The sequence below is a fragment of the Schizophyllum commune genome (assembly GCF_000143185.2).
Source record: "Schizophyllum commune H4-8 unplaced genomic scaffold SCHCOscaffold_4, whole genome shotgun sequence".
NCBI lineage: Eukaryota > Fungi > Basidiomycota > Agaricomycetes > Agaricales > Schizophyllaceae > Schizophyllum > Schizophyllum commune.
The window spans coordinates 2158703-2176927 of NW_026089541.1; the positions used below are offsets into that span (position 1 = coordinate 2158703).

At 58.8% G+C, this 18225-nt stretch overlaps 9 protein-coding genes across 9 annotated transcripts; 2 read left to right on the forward strand and 7 right to left on the reverse strand.

Moving 5' to 3' along the window:
* Positions 1-604: 604 nt before the first annotated feature.
* Positions 605-2333, reverse strand: SCHCODRAFT_01088873 (uncharacterized protein; the record flags this gene model as incomplete). The annotated part of the gene is made up of 4 exons (XM_003033338.1): positions 605-798; positions 979-1791; positions 1845-2107; positions 2161-2333. 4 exons carry the CDS (start codon positions 2331-2333, stop codon positions 605-607), a joined length of 1443 nt encoding a protein of 480 aa, XP_003033384.1.
* A 547-nt stretch (positions 2334-2880) lies between these two features.
* SCHCODRAFT_02619208 (uncharacterized protein) lies at positions 2881-4709 on the forward strand. The gene is made up of 8 exons (XM_050344922.1): positions 2881-3236; positions 3296-3439; positions 3533-3669; positions 3728-3939; positions 4108-4238; positions 4318-4356; positions 4425-4493; positions 4592-4709. The coding sequence occupies exons 1-8, from the start codon at positions 3102-3104 to the stop codon at positions 4673-4675; spliced, it is 951 nt and encodes a 316-aa protein (XP_050201186.1). The 5' UTR covers positions 2881-3101; the 3' UTR covers positions 4676-4709.
* Positions 4710-4894: 185 nt separating this feature from the next.
* Positions 4895-6808, reverse strand: SCHCODRAFT_02619216 (alpha/beta-hydrolase). The gene is made up of 9 exons (XM_050344923.1): positions 6663-6808; positions 6553-6613; positions 6384-6496; positions 6302-6330; positions 6158-6253; positions 6067-6101; positions 5883-6019; positions 5302-5752; positions 4895-5248 (listed from the first exon to the last, which is right to left on the reverse strand). Exons 1-9 carry the CDS (start codon positions 6705-6707, stop codon positions 5097-5099), a joined length of 1119 nt encoding a protein of 372 aa, XP_050201187.1. The 5' UTR covers positions 6708-6808; the 3' UTR covers positions 4895-5096.
* A 383-nt stretch (positions 6809-7191) lies between these two features.
* SCHCODRAFT_02496272 (uncharacterized protein) lies at positions 7192-7479 on the reverse strand (the record flags this gene model as incomplete). Its single annotated transcript, XM_003033340.2, has 1 exon — positions 7192-7479. The coding sequence occupies one exon, from the start codon at positions 7477-7479 to the stop codon at positions 7192-7194; it is 288 nt and encodes a 95-aa protein (XP_003033386.1).
* SCHCODRAFT_02686764 (uncharacterized protein) lies at positions 7251-10442 on the reverse strand. Its single transcript, XM_050346792.1, has 4 exons — positions 10061-10442; positions 8392-10012; positions 7746-8350; positions 7251-7711 (listed from the first exon to the last, which is right to left on the reverse strand). The coding sequence occupies exons 1-4, from the start codon at positions 10358-10360 to the stop codon at positions 7583-7585; spliced, it is 2655 nt and encodes an 884-aa protein (XP_050201188.1). The 5' UTR covers positions 10361-10442; the 3' UTR covers positions 7251-7582.
* Positions 10443-10799: 357 nt separating this feature from the next.
* Positions 10800-12452, forward strand: SCHCODRAFT_02619224 (Zn-dependent exopeptidase). The gene is made up of 6 exons (XM_003032775.2): positions 10800-11133; positions 11184-11262; positions 11318-11481; positions 11556-11929; positions 11985-12108; positions 12165-12452. The coding sequence occupies exons 1-6, from the start codon at positions 10945-10947 to the stop codon at positions 12363-12365; spliced, it is 1131 nt and encodes a 376-aa protein (XP_003032821.1). The 5' UTR covers positions 10800-10944; the 3' UTR covers positions 12366-12452.
* SCHCODRAFT_02229680 (uncharacterized protein) lies at positions 12421-13457 on the reverse strand. Its single transcript, XM_050342128.1, has one exon. The coding sequence runs from the start codon at positions 13194-13196 to the stop codon at positions 12477-12479; it is 720 nt and encodes a 239-aa protein (XP_050201189.1). The 5' UTR covers positions 13197-13457; the 3' UTR covers positions 12421-12476.
* A 927-nt stretch (positions 13458-14384) lies between these two features.
* Positions 14385-15248, reverse strand: SCHCODRAFT_067468 (uncharacterized protein; the record flags this gene model as incomplete). The annotated part of the gene is made up of 4 exons (XM_003033342.1): positions 14385-14488; positions 14539-14662; positions 14716-14797; positions 14855-15248. Coding segments are annotated over 4 exons (601 nt in total), but the record flags the coding sequence as incomplete, so codon positions are not given.
* A 1020-nt stretch (positions 15249-16268) lies between these two features.
* SCHCODRAFT_02229703 (uncharacterized protein) lies at positions 16269-16959 on the reverse strand. The gene is made up of 4 exons (XM_050342129.1): positions 16850-16959; positions 16756-16795; positions 16581-16697; positions 16269-16532 (listed from the first exon to the last, which is right to left on the reverse strand). Exons 1-4 carry the CDS (start codon positions 16899-16901, stop codon positions 16475-16477), a joined length of 267 nt encoding a protein of 88 aa, XP_050201190.1. The 5' UTR covers positions 16902-16959; the 3' UTR covers positions 16269-16474.
* Between the last annotated feature and the right edge of the window lie 1266 nt (positions 16960-18225).

The following is an 18225-nucleotide window of genomic DNA, read 5'->3' on the forward strand; positions in this document are numbered from 1 at the left end:
AGTTTATCAACGCAGGATGTTCAATATTCCTCTGGCAAGCATCGTCCGGAATCGTACAAATCTAGGTGTCTCTGGAACGCATGATACACACATATATATCTCTATTGAAATTCCACATCGAGCTATATCCGTAGACGTGCTACTAGAATTCACTACTTCTTCGTGGGGCCTTGCGACCTCAGGCGCGTGCTGGTACGGGTGGGCGCCGTGGGCGCCGTAGCTTTACGCTTTGGTCCCTTCTTGGTGCCAGACACAGCGGGAGCAGCTCCCTCCCCGACTCTGTTGAACGAGTCAGCACGCATACATCACTGTGAGAGAAAAGTGATAGACATACGACGCGTCAGCAGGAGAGCTACCGACCTCGGCGGTAGGAGCACTGGCTTCGGTAGTATCATCAGTGGCATGAAGAGCAGTTGCATCGTTGGAAGTCTTAGTGGTTCGCTCGTCCTCGGCAGCGGGAGTGGCCTGTTTGAGCAACTTGCGGCCACGCGGCGCAGGTCCCGCAGCGCTAGTACCTGCTTTCGCCTTCGCACCTTGATTATCGCTCGCTTCTGGACCTCTATCCAGAGAGGTCAGTAACATATATAGTGCTTTGGAAAGGTCCTCACGTCTCAGGTTTCTCGACTTGGTCAGCCCCCGCGCGCGCATCACCGGATCCCTCCTGCGCATCCTTTTCTTTGGTGAGACTGGCCGTCGATGCCTTAGCAAGTCCATTGCGCTCTGCGAAAGAACCAACGCGCGCGATGATGATCGGCCTGCCGTAGGCATACTCGATCTGAGCTTCGTTGCCGTACGCCACTGCGAATCTGATCAGCGTCTGACGAGACACGCAGACACAGAGTGCAGGAAAGGCAAAATATGGAGCGCAATCGCTGAAGAGAACGAAGGGCGACGAAGAAGAACACGAAGGGCAGCGAAGAACAAGAACACGAAAGGCAGCGAACAAGAACACGAAGGGCAGAAAAGAACAACACGCACTATACGTCGACTTCACGACGTTGTAATCCTTCGGGACCTCCGTGATCCACTTCACTTCCTCCGTCGGCTTCACTCTACGCTTGTAGTCCGTGAGCGGCGGCGCGCCCGCCAGGCGCAGCACGATACTCGTCTTGTTCGTGTACGTCTCGTACGGACATCCGACCTCCGTGTCGATCTGCTGGTGAGGCCCTGTACCCTTCCAGAACGTGTCGCGCGCGACGAACACGCGCACGCCGTCATAGACGTCGGACGTGCTCCTGTACATGGCCTTCAGGCTATTGGGCAGGCCGAGCTCGTCGCAGACGATCTTGATCATTGCGTCGCAGCCCTTGAGGCTGTCGCCGATGACCGCGACGGGCTTCTTCATGTCGAGCGGGTACATGAAGCGGAGGCCGAAGCCGAGGTAGCCGCCCGAGGGCAGAAAGTCCTCGCGCGCGAGGAGGGAGGAGAGCGTCGTTCTCAGCTCCTGGCCGACTTGCGAGACACGCGAGGGCAGGTCGGGCTGGCGCAAAAGCGCGTTCGCGGGCGTGGTGGACTTGGCGTCGAAGTAGAGGTTGTAGGTGAGGGTGACGCGGAAGCCCGATGTCACCTGCGCGACCTCGTGCTCGACGTCGGAGAAAAAGACGACGTAGCCGATCTTGGGTGCGTCGCCGGCGAGGACCTCGGCGGCGGAGTCGAACGTCCACTCCTTGTCGTTCTCGCGCAGGATGAGCGCGCCGCCCGAGTGGGGGGTGGGGAAAACGATGACGAGCGAACCAAACATGGTGTCGCTTCGCGGCGTGTCCTTGTGCGCCTTGAAGAAAGAGTCTTGACCTGCGCGTTGGCCGTGAGCGAGGGGCAGGCGCAATGTAGAACATGTAGCGCACCATAAACGTTCAGCTTGTACAGCTCACAAACAACCCGCTGCTTCGTGTCGCCACCATCGGACAAGAAGTCAGGCCAAATGAGATCGAGCAGACCCGAGCCTTCCGGGTCAAACTTGGTGGCAAAGTCGCCAGCGTCCATCTTCCCCGCCTTGCGGTAGCTCTCGTCGTAGACGTCGACGTCGTTCCTGCCAAAGGTGGCAGGCTGACAGGCGTCTGAAAGGGCTTGGAGATCGCTTTCGGATGCGTTGGCGAGGTCGATGCACCTAGCACGAGAGTCAATGAGATTGCACTACGCTGGCGCTGAGGTAGCTCTTACCGAGGATTACCTGTGCCGCCATAGTAGAGCAGATAGCCTGTCTTGTCTATCGAGTAGACACCGCTCACGTAGGGTGGCTTTGACAGGAATACCTTCCTGAAAGCCGCCAGCGTCTCATCGACGGCGGAAAGAGGAGCAGGAACGGCGGGTGCGGCAGGCCGGGCACGAGGCATGGTGTCGACTTAGTTGGAAAGAGAGGGGAGGGAGCATGGGGAGCGCCCGTACATATAGGGAGCAAGCAGAGCGTGTTTGTACCGCATGTTTGCCTTGCGGTTGGCAGAGTCACGCAGAACAATGGGCGTTCAGAACAAGGTGACCACAATTCGGTTCCGAGGGTCCTTGGCTCGGAACCGGCCGAGCAACTGTCCCACGCCCAATCGCGCGGGTGACAAGCACGTCCAGATATTGCATGCCCCTTGTTCCCATCCATCATCTTCCCTCAGAGGCGTGGCACCATGCCATACGCGACCGACAAGTCCAGGCTGCCTGAGCACGCTGCTGGAGAAAGCGTGATCCACGCCCGGTGTAGATCTTCCGAATATCATAACCCCACCGCGCGGAACTGTTCCTTCGACGTTGGCTTATCGTTCCCTCGATATTCTCCGCGATATAGACGTTGAGCTTCTCCAGTTCTTCAATGAACGTCTTAATGAAGAGCAAGATCCTCGTGCATAGTGCATCAACGGTCCGGAGGTTCGCCTGACGCCAAGGAACCCGCCTCCGCGGGCCGCGACCTGCGCGTCCGCGCGCATCTGTCATGTCTTTCCCGACGTTCTTCCCGTCGTCAGCGCCGCCTTCCGACGTTGACTACCCGTGTGCCAAGAGCGCGCACTGCATATAAGCATGGCTGGCGAGGCTCCGGTAGCTTACTTCTTTCCTCCTCCACTCTTCACTCCACCCTCGTCGTGCCTCTCTTTCGTTCTGCCTACCTCTCCTTCCCCATGATGCTGTCATCAGCTTTTGTACTTGCTTCCCTCGCAGCGAGCGCGCTGGCCGCACACGCTGCGGCCAACTCTGCTCGTATGGCGCGGGATGTGTTCCCTCGCCGGCTGCCCTTCAAGGGTCCGGGTGCTCAGGTGCGCACCATACCATAGTTCATGCACCGTTCTGTATACTCAGTCATGATCATTCCAAGAATACTCCCTCCCTCTCCCGCCGCGTCATCGAGCCCACCACCTGGGACCCACCCGCCAACCTCACGCAACCGCTGGAGGAGGTTTGGCAGCACGAGATGGAGACCTACTCCGACCCGCTCGGCTTCAAGAACTACGGCTTCGATGTGCGCTGCATGCGCTCTTTTTTTCCATCGTCCTCACCTCACTAACGCCCATCCTTCCTTCCCCCCTTCCCCACCATCCCTTCCCCACTCCAGCAAGTCATCGCCAACAACGGCAAAATCAACTACTGTGTCCGCTGGGAGTCCTCCAAGACCTCCACCGAGGCCGACCGCGCGACGATCGCCGAGGCCCTCCAGCGCTTCGTCGGCAAGTGGATGGAGTGGCTCTATGGGTGTGTTCACTGACTTTCCTCTCTGACGATTCCTAACCCTCGCACCATGATCATCCAGCTACGACTCCTTCCCGTACTCCTCCGTCCCCGTCTCCGTCGTCGGCTGGGCCGTCAGCGACCCCAACCTCCTCGAGGGCGACACGTCGGGCTTAGAGGTGTACACGGACGTGGACGCGGATGGGATCCCGCAGTGCGCGGAGGCGTGCGGCCGGTTCTTCCATCAGGATAACGATTATTCGGGGTGTGCGGCGGGGGCGGACAAGCATTATGGTGCGTTGGCATTTGGGCTGGGCTTCGTGGATGGCATCTGAGCGCGGTTGGCATCTGGGATGGGCGTTGAGGCTGACATCTGGGATGTGTTTTGTGAATGACATCTGGGTCGAGCATCGTGGCTGGCATCGGGGTGAGCGTCGAGGCATGCGCTAACCCTCTCACCAGACATGTCCCTCTGGCTCACGGACGGCATGGGCGAGACCGGCGCGGGCGGCGACTGGGGCCAGCGCGTCGGCTCAGAGTACTTCCTGGAGACGATGAACGAGGAGAACGTGCATATTGTGCTGCATGAGTTGGTAAGCCCGAGTTGCTGTGTTCTAGCTTGAGTTGCTGTGTTCGCGTTGAATGGTTACTGACACGGACGCCCCCTTTAAGGGCCACACCTTTGCGCTCGATGACTTCTACGACTGGACGGTGAGTCACGGCCGTCTGCTTACTGTCTCTACTGGGTCGCAAACGCTGACCCGCTACTCTCTTCCCAGCCCACCGGCATCACCAACTTTATCATGCTTGCCGGAAGCTCGACGGTGATTACTGACTTTGACGGTTGGGTGAGTCCCGGTCTTGTCTGCGCACATCTTGACCGCTGCCCATTTCTCGACTGCTGCCCTCGGTCCATGAAGCGCGTGATGGCTGACACGTCTTTCAGATGCTCCGCGACTGGTGGACGAACCTGAAGGACCGCTATGATCTCAGCGCGGCAGCCGCAGCGGTGAACGCAACTGCGGCTTGAGTGTCCGTCTTGCTGTAGGGCGAGTCGCTGGCGGCTGCATTTCGTGCTTTCTTTCCTTCTTGGTTGGGATCCGGCATCGGGTAGGGGATCATCTTTTGTACTTCATAGGCTTAGGGTACAATGAACGTGTTTGCATCGATGTGTTCTTTATCGATGTGTTCTTTATTGGTGCGTAGCGAAGGTCATTGGGCGCGCTTGCTAGTTGTAACCCATCAGTCAGACGCCGAAGTCAAGCATACGAGACCACTGAATTACCCTATATACACATTAGCGAAGTCCTATGTTAGTAGCATGCACTGTCCGCAATCCGACAAGCCGACACCTTTGTCATCCCGCCATCCTCCTGCCATCCCGACGTCCTCCCCCCTTATCCTTGCACCCATCCCCCCAACCCCTCACCCCTCGCTCATCCTGACACCTCTCACCCCCAAGTCATCACCTTCCACGACCTCCGCTTCGTTGCGGTCGGCGCTGTCGCCGGCACGCCGGACATCGGGCGCGTCTTCTGCCCCTTGATCTTGTCCATGAAGCCGTCGATGCGCTTCCAGTATCCGGGCTGTTCGTGTGTGTCGTCTGGGTGGTGGGATAAGCCGTGGTTGAAGAGCAACAGCCCGGAATGAACGCACGATGATGCCCGAACCGGAACGTATGGAACTCGTCCTTCAAAGGGGTCTCCTCTTCCGCCTCGTCCGCTCCCTTGCTGGTACTGGTCAAGCTCGACCCACTCCCGCCTCCCTTCCCCGCGTCGCCTCCCTTCCCCGCATCTCCTCCCTTCCCCGGCTTCCCCCTACCACCACTCGGCCCCTTGTCCTTCCCAACGCCCTTCCCCTTCTCTTTGCACTTCACCACCCCCCTCCCCTGCGCAATCTCCCACAGGCCCTTCAGATGCTTCGGCGGCACCACCGTGTCCCCCAGCCCGCTCATCATGCATATCGGCACGTCGCGCGAGATGTGCTTGATGCGCGCGGCCGAGTTCCAGCGCTGGTGGACGGCCCAGGAGAGGTGGCCGAGGTAGGGCCAGTCGTGCACGACGGCGGGGAGGGAGAGGAAGGTGTTCTCGATGATGAGGCCGGCGATCTGGGATAGGGGCGCGTGAGTATGGCGCGTTGGGAGGGGGATACGGATGGTGAGGGGGAGAAGGATGGTGAGGGAAAAGTAAGGCGGCGTAGAGGTTGAGAGAGTAGACGAGGGTGGAGGGAAAGCGTACCCTGTCCGAATTCCTGCTGGCGAGGTCGATGGCGACGGCACCACCGAGGGAGAGGCCATATAGGATGACACGAGTGTGCTTGAGGCGATCGTCATTAAGGACGAAGTCGAGCGCGGTTTGAGCATCTATTCGAAGACCTGTGCGTAATGAAGATTGGTGTATGATGTAGTGGCGCGCGACGTACCCTTCTGCGTGGGCTTCCCTGTTGACTTCGCATACCTGTAGATGGGGAATGTTTGAGCGGACGACTATGGCGAGGAAGCGCTCACACGCACCCTCTGTACGACATGACCAGGACATTGTACTGTCTTCGTACGAAGTACTGCGCAATGTGCGTGAACTCCCCCAGGTTCATTGCATTCCCATGGAACCTGTGGGCAGCATCAGCACTTGTTTACCGGCCACATCGCGCCACGCACATTATGATAGTAAGTCTCGAGCTAGATGACTAGCTTGGACGGTCAGAACCGACATGAATGACGCGGTCAAGGAGCGACGAACATAGTTGAGTGGCTTGCGGAAGAGGTAGGCTTGGAGTGTTATGCCGTCTGGTGTGGGGAGACGTAGGTCCTCGAAGGGGTCAAAGAGGCCGAGCTCAATTGGGGAGTAGATATCTGTGAGGAAGGGACCGAGTTAGGGATGGAAGTCTTGCGCGACGCGTCAAACGTACGATCTCTGCCTTCCGTGTACGCGTACGGGTACACCAAGAGGTACTGTCCGTGGCGGATGAGCTTTGTGGAATGTCAGATACGGCACGAGAGCGTGTAGCACACCACGCACCCTCCCCAGGATCTTCCCCACTGTCATAGTCTCCTCATCCATCATAGATCGCCAAGTAGTCGTATACGAGATGCAGGGTTAGGTCACCAGCATAGCGCGCTTTCCTCTCAACACCGTTGCTGTGAAAGAGACCCCGTGCTTCAGATACTACTGCGTTAGTTACGTGAAGGTGTGAGTTGATACGGCTAGTACGGACCTCTCTATTGTTGCGGGAGTAGGTTGGCCGTTCCAATGGGATAGAATACTGCGCTGGGCAGAGGCGCAATGTGGATATTGGCAAGGAAAGAAAGTCTGAGAGCAAGGAGAGCGAAGGAAAGCGGGCGACGAGATGAACGTTGAGATCAAGCCTATTCCGCGGGTCTATAGTCTATGCACGCCACATGGTAAGCCAGCATGCGCCGCAGCTTATTGTGCCACATCGGGCAATGGGACCCACAGTTCCTGTCATCGTATCGTGTCCAGATGTTATAGGACTAGATATGTTTACATAGTGTACAACCATCACTACCAATGGTACAGAACAAGCACCCTACTTGTTGAACCTCGTCAAGATATTCCTCAACGGCACCGGCATGCGACTCTTCCCTCCTTCGCTCCTCGTCGTTCCCATCCCATCACTCCTCGCCGCATTCTCATCTTTAAACCCACCACCCTTCCTCCCAAGCGACGCTGGCGCTGCCATCTTGCTGCTGCGCACAGTGCCAGAGCTGGGGGCCATGTTCTCCTTCCCTACGGCTGGCGTCGCTGGCGCGCGTCGTGGACTTTCCAACGGCTTGCTGACCTCATCGTCCTGCTTGATCGGCGCGCCAGTGGTCATCGGGCGTGCAGGCTTGGTGTAAGGAACAGAGGGGTCTTTTGATGAGGAGAGAGCTCCGTTGGCTACGGACGCTCGAGCGAGGGGCGTGCGCTGCCGCGGCGGGCTAGCGGGGGTGCTTGTCGGTCTGGTCGACGCATCTGTCCTGGGTGGAGGCATCATCGAGATCGCGCGCGACTTGGCAGGAGCGGCTTTCGTCGCAGATGGGGTAGGCTTCGCGGCCGTCGGAGTCGTCCTCCCCCAGGTTCGTCGGCGTCACCCTCCCCGACGCGGCTGGGATCCTGCTCGTCGGCGTGGCCTTCCCCTGAGTCGGTGTGGCCCTCCCCTGCGTTGGCGTAACCCTGCCAGAAGAAGCGGGGATCCTGCTTGCCGTAGAGGGCGTTGTTCTCCCGGATGCCGCCGGCGTCGTCCTCCCCGATGGCGTCGCGATCTTCGAAGCAGCGGGCGTCACCTTCACTGGCGCGTACGACATCCTCGACCTCGCGGGTGAAATGACCGCAGTCTTGGCCGGCGAGCTCATGAGCCTTGCAGGAGAGGCTGGGATGGACTTCGTCGTCGCTGGCATAGTTGACCGCGCAGTCGCGGGCATAGTCGACCTCGCGGAGGAAGCAATGGTGGGTTTGGCGACAGCGGGCATAGTAGCCCTGCCCGGCGAGACCATCGACGCCCTCACACCCACTGGAAGCGCCGGCACCGCTGGAACCACCCCCGCCGACGCTGTAAACGTCGAGCGCAGCGGCGAAGGGCGTCTTGGGACCGGTGACGGCTGCCTCGCTGGTACCGGTGGCTGCCTCGCTGGTACCGCGGGCTGCCTCGCCGATGCGGACCCAGTGGAGTGTCGACCCACGAGCGGAGGTCGGGTAGCCTTGGCCGGCTGCCTGTACGCGACTTCGGTCGGCGACCTGACAGACCCACTGGACTCGGTCGGCGATCGCATAGCCTCCGTAGGCGACCGCATAGACTCCGTCGACGATCTCGAAGACGAAGAAGCCTCGGTCGGCGACTTCAAGATCGACCCCTTCCGCTCCCTCGAGAAGTAGTCCTCCATCACATCCTCCTGCTCATCCAGCGCCCACTGCCCTTCCCCGCCCCAGTCGCCCACGTCCTCCCCGTCTCCATCTCCAGTCCTTCCCGCCGCATACGCCTCAATCGCCCCCGGCGACGTCTCCCGCCGATTCGTCGGCAGCGACGCGAAGCGCACGTTCTTCCCGCCCTTCAGGATCCCACGCAACCCACCCTGTCGCGGGCTCAAGCTAGGCGAAGGCGAGCGGCAGGGCTGCGGAGGCGTCGGCGGGGACCAGTCCATGTCATCGAGCGAGTTACGGTGGTCGACGGTAGGTAATTCCTCGAGCGAGCCAGCGGGCGGGTCCGGTAGAGCGCGCGTAGGTACGGCAGGCAAAGTCAAAGGCGGTAGGGACGGTAGAGGCAGAGACGGCGGCATCATAGGCGTTCCGGGCATCGAAGGCGGCTGCAGCGCTTCAGACTCGAACTCGCGCAAAAAGTCCGAGAAGGACTCGGTGAGGTGGTCCGAGCCAACGTCTGACAGAGTTTCCTGAATGTCGACCAGGTCGAGAGGCAAGGTTCGGCGCATAAGCGATTCGTCGTCAGAGAGTTGCGGGACAGCGACTGAGAAGGCGAGAGCCTGTTGGTCCTTGGCGCTCATGTAGTCTTGGGCGTTATCGTGGTTCCGCGCGACCTTCGACTCTTCAGGTTCTTCCGAGACCGACTCAAGAGGGGAAGACGCGACCTCCGACGTCGGGGAGCGCGAGATGGCCGCACACTGAGAGCGCAGAGAGGAGATCATGTCGTTGATGTTCATTGCCGGGCCTTCGCGCTTTGGCCTCGGGTCAAGTTCAGGATGGTAGGCAGACGGAGTCCCTAAGAATGCAGTCGGAATGCCAGGGTACGTGTCCTCGGGCGTCTGTCGCTTAAGATTGAGGGCCGGCGGTGCTTTCTTGCCTCGGCGATTCGCAATGAGGGTCGTGGTATTCTCCTTGACTCGCTCGAGCGGGAGAGGGATAGTCTCGTGCGAGTCGGAGACTGTCAAGGCGGGCGTCGTAACGCGTTGTTTGTGCTGATCGAGGGCACTGACGCCTTGATTGAGATCGGTGAGACCGTCATTGAAGAACGAGTTGAGCTTCTGTAGTTCCACGACGATGTCGACGAGTTCGGGCTTCATCGTGCTCGCGGGGACTTGCATCGACCAGCGCTTGACGCCAGCCTCGGACTTCAGGCTGATCTCGCGCTCAAAGACTAGGGCGTCCCGGAACGAGGAAGGGTGATAGGACATCCGCCGCAAGAGGGTCGGCGAGATGGGCGTCGGCGAGGTCGGGGAAGAGGAGCCATCGCCGGGAGCGGAAGAGCGGGCCTTGCGGAAGATCGTCTGATACGCGGGAGAGGAGCGAGCCGAGCTGAGTGCTTGTCGGAAGGCCTCAGGTGTGTAGGAGGATCCCTCAGGCAGCCAAGACGGTGCGGCCGCGTCTTCGGTTTCACCCCAAGGCGAATGCCCAGGTATGCTGGAGTAACGCAGGTTGTCCTGCAAGGATGTCAGTGGGTGTCTCAGCAGACGGATGTGGGTACGCACCAGCCACCGATCTACACAAGGCTCGTCCTTGAGCATAGCCCGCATCCTCGGCACCGTCGGAACAGTGACCTTCGCGAATCTTGACTGAAGTCCGCCCTTCAGATCGACGATGGCAGGTCTCGTTATCATACATCCTAGCGGTAGAGACGGTATAGAGATCGCAGACGAAGAGGTCGAGAGTGTGTCGATAGATAGTGATTCGGCGAGGACGGGCGGGTTCCATGAATCCAACAGATCGCCAACCTCGAAGGAAATGATAGATGAGCTAGAGGGAATGGGGAAGGAGTCAATGTTGGTCATCGTCGCGGAGAATAGCGGGTTGTCAAAGGATAGTCTGGCGCTGAATACTGCTGTGAACCGCCTGCCCGTCGTGGTTCGCGACAAGGAACGCGGTACTGCTCGTCGGCGAGGCAAGCAGCGCCAAACAGTGCGGGAGATGCCGAACTGGCACTCGGAGAAATCCACCGGGAGGTTGAACTTGTTCTGGACCATCATGTCAATACACAGTTGTACTTCCTGGACTTCTTCAGCCAAATTCAGCCTCCTTCAACGAGGCCCTCAGTCCGTTCACTCGCGCCCAGGTACTGCATTCCATACCTCCACAAGCCCTTCGCCGTGGTCGACCATGGCCGGAGCCTTATCGTCACGGGAACCCATGCGTCCAGCGTCACCTCCCATGCACCATACCACCCATCTATCAGAGCACGACACTCTCGTACAGTGTGCCCGCCGGCCACCCCATAGCTATCGGCTTGGCATACGCGTGGGGCAGCGCTTCGGGCCCGACCGCATGTGGTTCCAATACAGCTGCTCAAGAGTGGGTATATAAGCGCGCGCCTGCATGACCGCCTGTGACTTGCACTCCCGTCGTGTCGACCATCGTGATGAAGCTCTCGGCCGGTCTCCTTCTCTCTGCGCTCTCTGTTCTGGCGCTCGCGGCGCCGCTTGCGCACGAGGAGATCGAGAAGAACACGGCGGATGGGCTGCGATTGCTGAGCTTGGAGGACGGCGCCGAGCCGGTGTGGAAGACGGAGGACGAGAAGCTGGAGCTGATGAAGTCCGGGACACAGTTCGTGAGTACACGGTTATTGGTGTTCCATCTCCAGTCACTAACACCTACAAGTTCGACGTTACCGAGACCTACGAGCGCAAGCAGGCACTCGCAGCTAACCGCGTCGCGGCCGTGGCAGCGAAGAAGGCCTGTAGGTTATCTTTGCGCACGAAGCAAAAGGAGCACGCGTTCTGATCCCTTCCCAGTCCCCACCCCTAGCCACCAGTCCGAGGTGAAGCCGATCCTCGACACCGTCTCAACGACAAACATGCAGGGCTACCTCACCAAGCTCACCGCCTTCAACAACCGCTACTACAAGTCCTCCACCGGCAAGGACGCCAGCGACTACATCTACAACACCGTCTCTGACGTGCGTCTCGCTTCATTTCCTCCATTCCTAGTACCCTAGTACACCGCCTCATTAATCTCCACCCCCACCAACAGATCGCCTCCGGCCACTCCGGCGTCACCGTCTCCAAGTTCACGCACAGCTGGACGCAGTACAGCATCGTCGCGCACATCGACGGCACGAGCGATGGCCCCCTCACCATCATCGGCGCGCACATGGACTCGATCAACCTACGGAATCCCTCAAGCGGGCGCGCGCCCGGCGCTGACGACGACGGCACGGGCACCGTGAACCTCATCGAGGACTTCCGTGCGCTCCTCGCAGCGGGCTTCGCGCCCTCGACGCCCGTGGAGTTCCATTGGTATTCGGGAGAGGAGGCGGGGCTGCTGGGTTCGCAGGATATTGCGACGAAGTACGCGGAGGATGGGAAGGATATTAAGGCGTTTATGGAGTTGGATATGAGCGGATAGTGAGTCCGAGGTTGAGTGGGGATTTGGTCGGCAACTGATCAATCCTCACGATAGCTTCGCTCCCGGCTCCAAGGAGGTCTTCGCCCTCGAGGCCGACTACATCGATGAGGACCTGAACGACTTCCTGAAGGCGCTCATCGACGAGTACGCAGGTATCCCGTGGGCCATGGACACGCCGGTACGTCGTCCTCCCGATTCTTCCACCTCTACACCCCACTCACGCACCCCTCCCAGTGCGGCTATGCCTGCTCCGACCACGCCAGCTGGCATGACGCCGGCTTCCCCGCCTCCTTCCCCTACGAGGCCGTCACTGGCGATGATGACCCGAACGTGCACAGTGCGGACGACACCGTCGACATCGAGGGCTTCTCGTGGAGCCACTCGCTCGAGTTCGCGAAGCTGGGCGTGGCGTTTTTGTATGAGTTGGCGGCGTAGGGAATAGAGTATGCAATACGGCTGCGTAGAAAGACAATAAAGGATTTAGGGTTGATGGGGCACAAGCGAGGCGCGGTCGAAGTGCATGCCCAACAAAGTCAACTGGCGCTTCTAGCCTGGGGGCGTATCCAGCTTCAAGGATGGTTGTGCTATGGATCTATTCAGGAAATTTGGGGGCCTTGTCTTGGAGACATGCGCTGCGCTGTACGAATATGACTGCGCCTCAAGGAGCGCGCCGAAAGTCATGGTGGGCGCGTCGCGACGGCCTGGACCGTGGACAAGGTAATGAAGGGGCTGTACAGCAGAATGTCTGCTGGAAATATCACGAACTCCAGGCCCGCGACGGAGATGAAGTCGGCCAGCACACCGACGAGACAAATTGACGAGGTGGCAGGGTGGCACGACGATGTCGACGCGCCTCAAATGAGCTAGACGCGGCGCCAGCAACCCGGCATTGTTCATGCAAGTGTCACGCTCTAGCATGAATTTTGTTTCCTGCCCCGCCTCTCTGCAATTCGACCTGGAGGCTGACGTGACCCTGGAGGCTGGAGCCACTTGGAGTCGGCTGTGCGGGACGTACCAACGACAGGCAATCAGATAAAGTTTTAGAGTTGCCAGCAAATTTTCCAGACCGTTCCGAGTGGAAATGAAGACAGCGGAGACGCGGCGAAGAACAACGGAGGCAGCGAACACCAACGGAGGCAGCGAAGAGATCAACGGAGGCAACGAAGAGGCACCAGCGCAAATTGTGGCGCGGCGACCACTCCGAGGCAGCCCAGGCGCACGCCTGCGCAGGGTCGCATCCATCCAGCGGGTTTCAACGAAATTCATAGAAAAAATGGGCAGAACGCGAAGCACGGCGGGAGCAAAAATGAACGGCGCAGCGAGGCGGCAATTGCAACAGTAACCTCCGCGTCGTCGGCATCCTGCAGCAACATCCTGCAGCCGACGCCCTCGAGCCCAGGGTCAAGGGCACCGGTGACAGCGCGCGGACGGAGATCGACGGCGAGCGGGGCTGGCATCGACAGGGAATGGATTGGCATGCAACGAGGAGGAACGCGGCGCGGAATGAGGCGCCGGAACCAGATCAACGATACACGTGCGCCACGAGCTCCGCGGGACCAAATATTTGTTTCGATCTTCCTGTTGGGGAGCCCGGAAATCAGAGCGTTCCACTCTTCCAAGTTCTCCGCGAATTTTCCAACGTTGGAGGCTTTGGGGAGCGGCAAGGAAAATTGAATGATTGAACTCGAAGGTTGCATGTGCTGTACGGTGCTGAGTGGATGCGTCCGAGGAGGACCGCGGGGGAGTGCGACCGGGAGCAGTCCTCCGCAATGGAAGTTGTCTTGACGATGAGGTGAGTCACTCCGGTCGCTGGGCAAGGCAGACGGATCGCGAGGCATGACGCACGGGTCGCCGAAAGCGACGACGCGACATGCCATCATCCGACCACCAGCGAGCCTGGCCCTGGCGCCACCGTGTGTGCTGCCGTGGTCGAGCGGAAGGGCAGCATGACAGGAAGGAAGGAAGGACGACGAGCTGTGCACCGAAGCAGTGAAGCACTCACGCTTGTGGGAGGGAATTGCATCAGCCGTCAAGCACAAGCAGATGGGGGAACGCAACCACGAAGGGCCGCACGATAATAATTAGACTAGCTAGAGTACTTGGAAGCGTACGGTGGATGGTAGGCGTACGAACTACGTTGGAATAGCAAGTAAGCTTACGATGGATGGTAGTGGTAATTAGCAGGTGGATGAGGGGACGGATGATACTAGGATAATGTAGGGATAAATACGATATGGGAGTGGCAAGGGGAATGTGGTACGGATGGCAGAGGCGTATGAGTGTCAAGAGGCGGAGGGGTACAAGTACACGAGAGCACCAGTTATTAGGGCTAGTTGTACACGGTGCACAGCGAGGAAAGCTTTGCATGAGAGATGGGATGGTGACGCGTGGGATGGGGAGTGCAAAGCAGAGCAGGAAGGAAGACGAAGGTGGAAGAAGATCGAAGCATGATGGGGGGCGACGCGTCTAGTGGTGGGGACGTGCGCGCGGGGGGCGACAAGGCGCTCAGAGGTTGTGTGCGGCGATGTGGCGCATGACGAGGAGGGAGACGAGCATTTCTGTGGAGAAGGTCAGAGGGGGTTGCGAGGAGCAGTGCAGGTACACGTACCAGCCGCGAGGTGACCGAAGGGTTCCTCGATGGTCAGGGTGCACCCAGACGATCCAGGGTAGTCCGGCTCCCCAGGGGTCTTGAGGCTGTAGTAAGCGATCAGGTAGCCGCTGGTGTTCGTGCACTGCACATGGCGTCAGTATGCGAGGAGGGGGAAGAAGGGGGACCCCGGCGCACCGTCCACTCCTGATCGACCTGCTGACGGTAGCTCCAGATGTACTCCTGCCCGTCCGAAGCGGTAAACTTGCGCGACTGGTGACTGCGAGGGGGAAAGGTGTCAAAGAAGGCTTCGCCGCAAAGTTTGCTAGACACTCACCCAGAGGTCTTTGTGAGGTACTTCTTCATCGGGATAACGTTCGTGGGGGAGAAAGTGACCGAGCCGAGGGCGTTGTGTGGGCCGTAGTCGAGAGCAGCGACGGGCTTGGAGTTGGCGGCGTTGTAGAGGATGTACGCGGTGTGCGCCGGCTCGTGGACCGTCCTGCGGAGGACGAAGCGCATGCGGTCGTAGACGTCCACGAACTCGGAGCCCGTGAGGCGCCCCGTCTTGTCCTCGAGGAAGATGCTGAAGCCGAACTTGGTCATGGTGGGCGTATGCGTATGTGCAGGGGGCGTCGTGCAGATAGATAGAACGGCTCGGGACGAGGACGGGGGACGAGGGGAAGCAGGTTGCTAAGTAGCTATGGGCGCGCGCCCATCGATATATATACGCGCGTTTATATTTCCGCGGGCGCCAGAGGAAACTGCAGCGTGCCCTCTGATCGCGACCAAGGCTCGGCGTGTAGCGTGGCGTCCGCACGCTGCACGCATCGCGATCGCAGCTAGCCAGATCCGGACTCTGATTTCGGAGCGATACGACTGACAACCAAATTAATCTCCAGTGCCCGGGCTGTCGCGTCGGCAGGGTGAGCGTACATGAATGAGGTCTGCAGGCCGGGGATCACGGCATGAATTTATTTTCACCTCCTAGTACAGCGCGCAAAGCTCATACAACGATCCCCTCTCTATGTTTACCGGGCGCGCTCAAAGACCAGATCTCATTCAATCACCTCCCACTAGAAGTACCGGAAAAGACCGAAATCGTACATCTTGAGCAGTTGTTGCGAAGGCAGCAAGCCGAGTCAATAGTCGATTATTATTATTCGATTTAGACCGTAGAAGTTGATGGATTCGAACGGCCTTTGTTCGGTTCCCAATCCCCCTTGTTTCCGCCTTACTCGGTTTCGGGAGAGGTTTACTCGTACGTCACACCATGTCACACTGCAGACCGCTCGGGTGTGCAGGACTCGTGGATTCGTGCTGGACCAATGGAGGGCCATTTCGAGCACATTGAGTATCTATAAAGCTCTAGAAATACCCATATGCATAAGCGATCACCTCAGGAGCCACAGCCAGGTGGTCTGTCTTTGAGGTCGGCGGAAGTTCAACATGTCACGTGCACAGGTTCGCAAAGGATACGCTGCGTCCTTCCGTCAGGCCTGATTCACCCAGATGGTGTAGTTGAAGATTGTCATTGGTGTATCGATGCGCTACCCGTGAGGCGCCTCGTTACTCTATTCAGCCTGGACATGGGCGAGAAAGGCTGACACGAAGAACACCGATGTCACCTTGTGACATGATGCCGTCGACGTATCAATGGCTTGCCCAAGTCCGTACGCTCCTCTTCGTCGTGCTCGTTCCCTGGTCATTGTCTGTGAATAAGGCGGCTCGGCGATGACAGTCTCCTACGCGGAGGCTTTGGGCAATGGCACACGTGTTCTGCGGCAGCCGCGGACCTTCTGCGGCACGCTAGCTTGGGTCCCTCAGATCGGATCGAATAATAATAATCGACTCTCCCCTCGCAGCAAGCCACACATACGCGTGAGGTCATTGATAGCTTGATGGCGGCCTGTCAGGGCAATGTACACGAGCCCGGCGTTATCAGGAACTCTCTTTGCCACTACAGCAGCGAAAGGCGCCTCGCGTCCGTGACGCGCGTCGCACATCTCAATGCTGAGCTGAAGGAACATGTCAGAGCAGCGCGCACAGCGGCAGATGATGCCCACCTAGCAGCATCAGCGCGATTAGAAGGCCCGACGCGATTAGGCGAGCTCGAGGCAGGCGCGCGCGCATCCAGGGAACTCGGGATCCACCGAGCAGCACGATTGCGGAAGGTGTTGTCTCTGTGGCGCGTGCCTATCACGACGAAACTATCCGAGAGGGATCGCACAAGTGACGTACGGTCCTGTTATCCTGCGTGCCCTCGAGGCAGAAAGGACGCCTGTGCTTGATCAGCGTGGCCACTATCGATGCGTTCTTTGAAGCGAAACCGTACGGGTAGGTTGAAAATCGGCTGTACGCGAGCAGGCGGTACACTCTTGCGCCATGCCGGGGAGGCGGCACGAACAGGGTAGTACGTATAAAAGCGAAGGCAAGCAGCATGTTCGATGCGGGGAAGGACGACGACTGGGTTATGGCACAAAGGAACGAGAAGTAGGCATGATAGGCGCTAACTCGCGTCCGCGATATTGAATTGCCCGTACTGTCAATTCGTCCTGCTCGTGTACACAAGACAGAGCGTGCTCCACAGCCAGTGCGAAAAGATGGTGGCCGGTGTGAAGGGGTGTTCCTGTATTCGTCCAGAGATCACAAGATGGATAAGATACTGGCCAGGAGACCCTGCGGGGACGAGAAACGCAAGCCGTAGTACGTTTTGAGCAGACAAAGTCGCCGGAAAACGCCGTGGCTCGTGTCCCTCAGCTGACGTCGTCGTGCGAGAGGAAGTACCGAATAGAAAGCCACCGTTATCTCCCCGAAAGGCGAACATTCCCCGCGTCGAAAGTTCATTGCAGGACTTTGCATAGGATTCCGATAGGCACGGTGAGCGCATATAGCGGATCTGCGGGAGTTCAAAGGCGTCTATGTCAGCGAAAGTTGCGCTGTTAGAAGGTCCGGCGGCGTGTTGGCGATCCCGAGCTAGCGCTAGCGAGTCAAGTGGTCAGATACGATAGCGAGGTCGATGTAAAACAAGCCACGAGTCGAGCTAAGCCACTGCGCAAGGCGATGTTGATTGTCAATGAGCCGGGGTATTGGCCGGTATGAACGTCGAGCATGATTTGAGCATGGTGGTCAGAGGCAACGTTCAGCGTCGTCACGGCCGTCACAGAAAACGTGATCAACATGGCTCCCACGCGGCAACGCAATCATTTTCCTCTTGCTCGCGACGATCATGTTCCTCGACGCCGCCTGCGACCAAATGCCCCACGAATCAGCTGGAGACCCGTTCAACAGAAGAAGCCTCTGACCAGCTGCTTTCGGTGTGCATGTCTGGTGCTAGCGCTATCCGTATACCGATCACTGCACACCTCAAGCAATCCGTCCTTGACGCAGATCAGTTTCCTCCGAGCGAGGCTGTGAGCTTGACTTGTGAGTGTCTCTTCCTTTCTTCCCTTCTGGATGAAACACCCGAATATTTGCACGTCAGTCAGAGCGACGACTACCTTTGGTTCTCGTCGCACAAGAAGATATCCACGCTTTTCTGATCACCTTCCTCGATCGTCAATTCCGCTCGCTTACGCTTTTACCAGGGACCCCGCGCGCTCAGACACTTTCAGCAGTCTCCCCCATCTTGACCGTTTGAGCAGATGCGACGGCCACACCGAGCTCGTCGGCATCAGGGAGTCGAACGTTGGAGGTGCGTGTGCGTGTGCG